This window comes from Suricata suricatta, chromosome 11 (assembly GCF_006229205.1).
Source record: "Suricata suricatta isolate VVHF042 chromosome 11, meerkat_22Aug2017_6uvM2_HiC, whole genome shotgun sequence".
Classification (NCBI taxonomy): domain Eukaryota; kingdom Metazoa; phylum Chordata; class Mammalia; order Carnivora; family Herpestidae; genus Suricata; species Suricata suricatta.
This window is the reverse complement of record NC_043710.1, coordinates 50,645,369-50,646,871: the sequence shown is the minus strand read 5'-3', so window position 1 is coordinate 50,646,871 and position 1,503 is coordinate 50,645,369. Positions and strand designations below refer to the sequence as shown.

Genomic DNA, 1,503 nt, shown 5'->3' with positions numbered 1-1,503 from the left:
ATTGGTAGATTCTGTTAAGGGTGAAACTGTCACAGGAGAGCCTGGACACAGACAAGTTGGCACAGATGCAGTTCTCAATGACATTTTTCCCACAGTAATGGAGTCGGGAAGAGAGAATGGGGACAGGTGAAAGCAGCAAAGCATTCCGAGCCACAGTGAAAGCACTAGCTTTGGCGACAAATTGATTAGTGATAATGGATGGATAACGTAGTGGGTGGCAGATGGCCACGTAGCGATCATAAGCCATGACCATGAATGTGCAGGACTCCATGGGGAGGAAGCTGTTCATGATGAACATCTGGAGGAAGCAGGCAGAAAAGCTGATGGACCTGAGGTCAAACCAGAAGATGGCCAGGACCTTGGGGATGACGGTCAGGCAGAGCACGATGTCCAGCAGGGAGAGCAGGCTGAGCAGGTAGTACATGGGCTCGTGAAGAGAGGCCTCCAGCCAGATGGTGATGAGTAGCATGGCGTTGGCCCCCATGGCCAGGAGGAAGAGGAGGCTGAGGGGCAGGGACAGCCAGTGCTGCCAAGTCTGGTAGTTAGGGAAGCAGATGAGGAGGAATTCAGAAACGGGAGTGGTAGAGTAGTTGCTGGGTGATGTCATGAGATAAATCCTAAAATGAGATTTCACCTGGGTTTATATATGGTAAGACCTAGGAATTAGGGTGATAGAAAATAAACCGTCAAAATGTTTGCTAACACTTACTCATCCAGAAAACTGTTAACAATTCCAAATGAAGGCAAAGTTCAGTAAAGATATCTGTGAAGAGGGAGGAAGCTTAGCAAATTATTTCTTAAGTTAATTCAGAGCAACAAATAAGACAGACTACACACAAGGTGTAGAAGCAAAATGAGAAGAATTACCTCAGTAATTAAACTCAATTAAATTCAACTCAACTAAAAAAATTACCTCAGTAATTACAGTATTAAAACATACTGTAAAGCTACAAAAACCTTTCCAAATGATACTTACATGTGACACTAATAAAGAAAATTGACTGTGATCCCACAGGCCAGAAATGTTTACTAGTTTTCAGAGTAATGTAGAATTGATAAAAATATCATAAGGTCATATTTTACTGTGGGTCTTTTGATTGAGTATTGCTGACATAATTTGTTAGACAGTGGAAAAGTGAGTTTTTCCTGTTTTAATTATCACACATCAAAATCAATTTGAGATGGAAAAATTCATTATATACTCCCAATGTTATGATAAAATAAAAAAAATTAAATACTGATTAAACGTAAAGTTCCCATAAAATTCCCTATCATTCTGACTTACTGTACCTCAAGCACAACCCATCCTAAACATGCTTAATTCAAGCCTGCACAAATACAGTTCAGTGTTCCCTTGGAAACTTATGCTCAATGCTGGCTATTTTCATTAATATTTATAATCACCAACCTCAAATGAACACTTAATAAGAAAGTCCATTATAATTACCTCTGGTCAATTTGCTCCCTCACTCCTTAAAAGCAATTTTAAAAATTTTTTAAATT

The 1,503-nt window shown here is 39.6% G+C and overlaps 1 protein-coding gene across 1 annotated transcript in view; it reads right to left on the bottom strand.

Moving 5' to 3' along the window:
* The window catches only part of LOC115272535 (olfactory receptor 56A1-like), a 1,351-nt gene extending 744 nt beyond the window's left edge, over positions 1-607 (bottom strand). Inside the window, exon 1 of the mRNA XM_029915580.1 lies at positions 28-607. Coding sequence (XP_029771440.1) covers positions 28-607 — 580 coding nt within the window. The remainder of the gene's footprint in view (positions 1-27) is intronic.
* Positions 608-1,503: the final 896 nt, after the last annotated feature.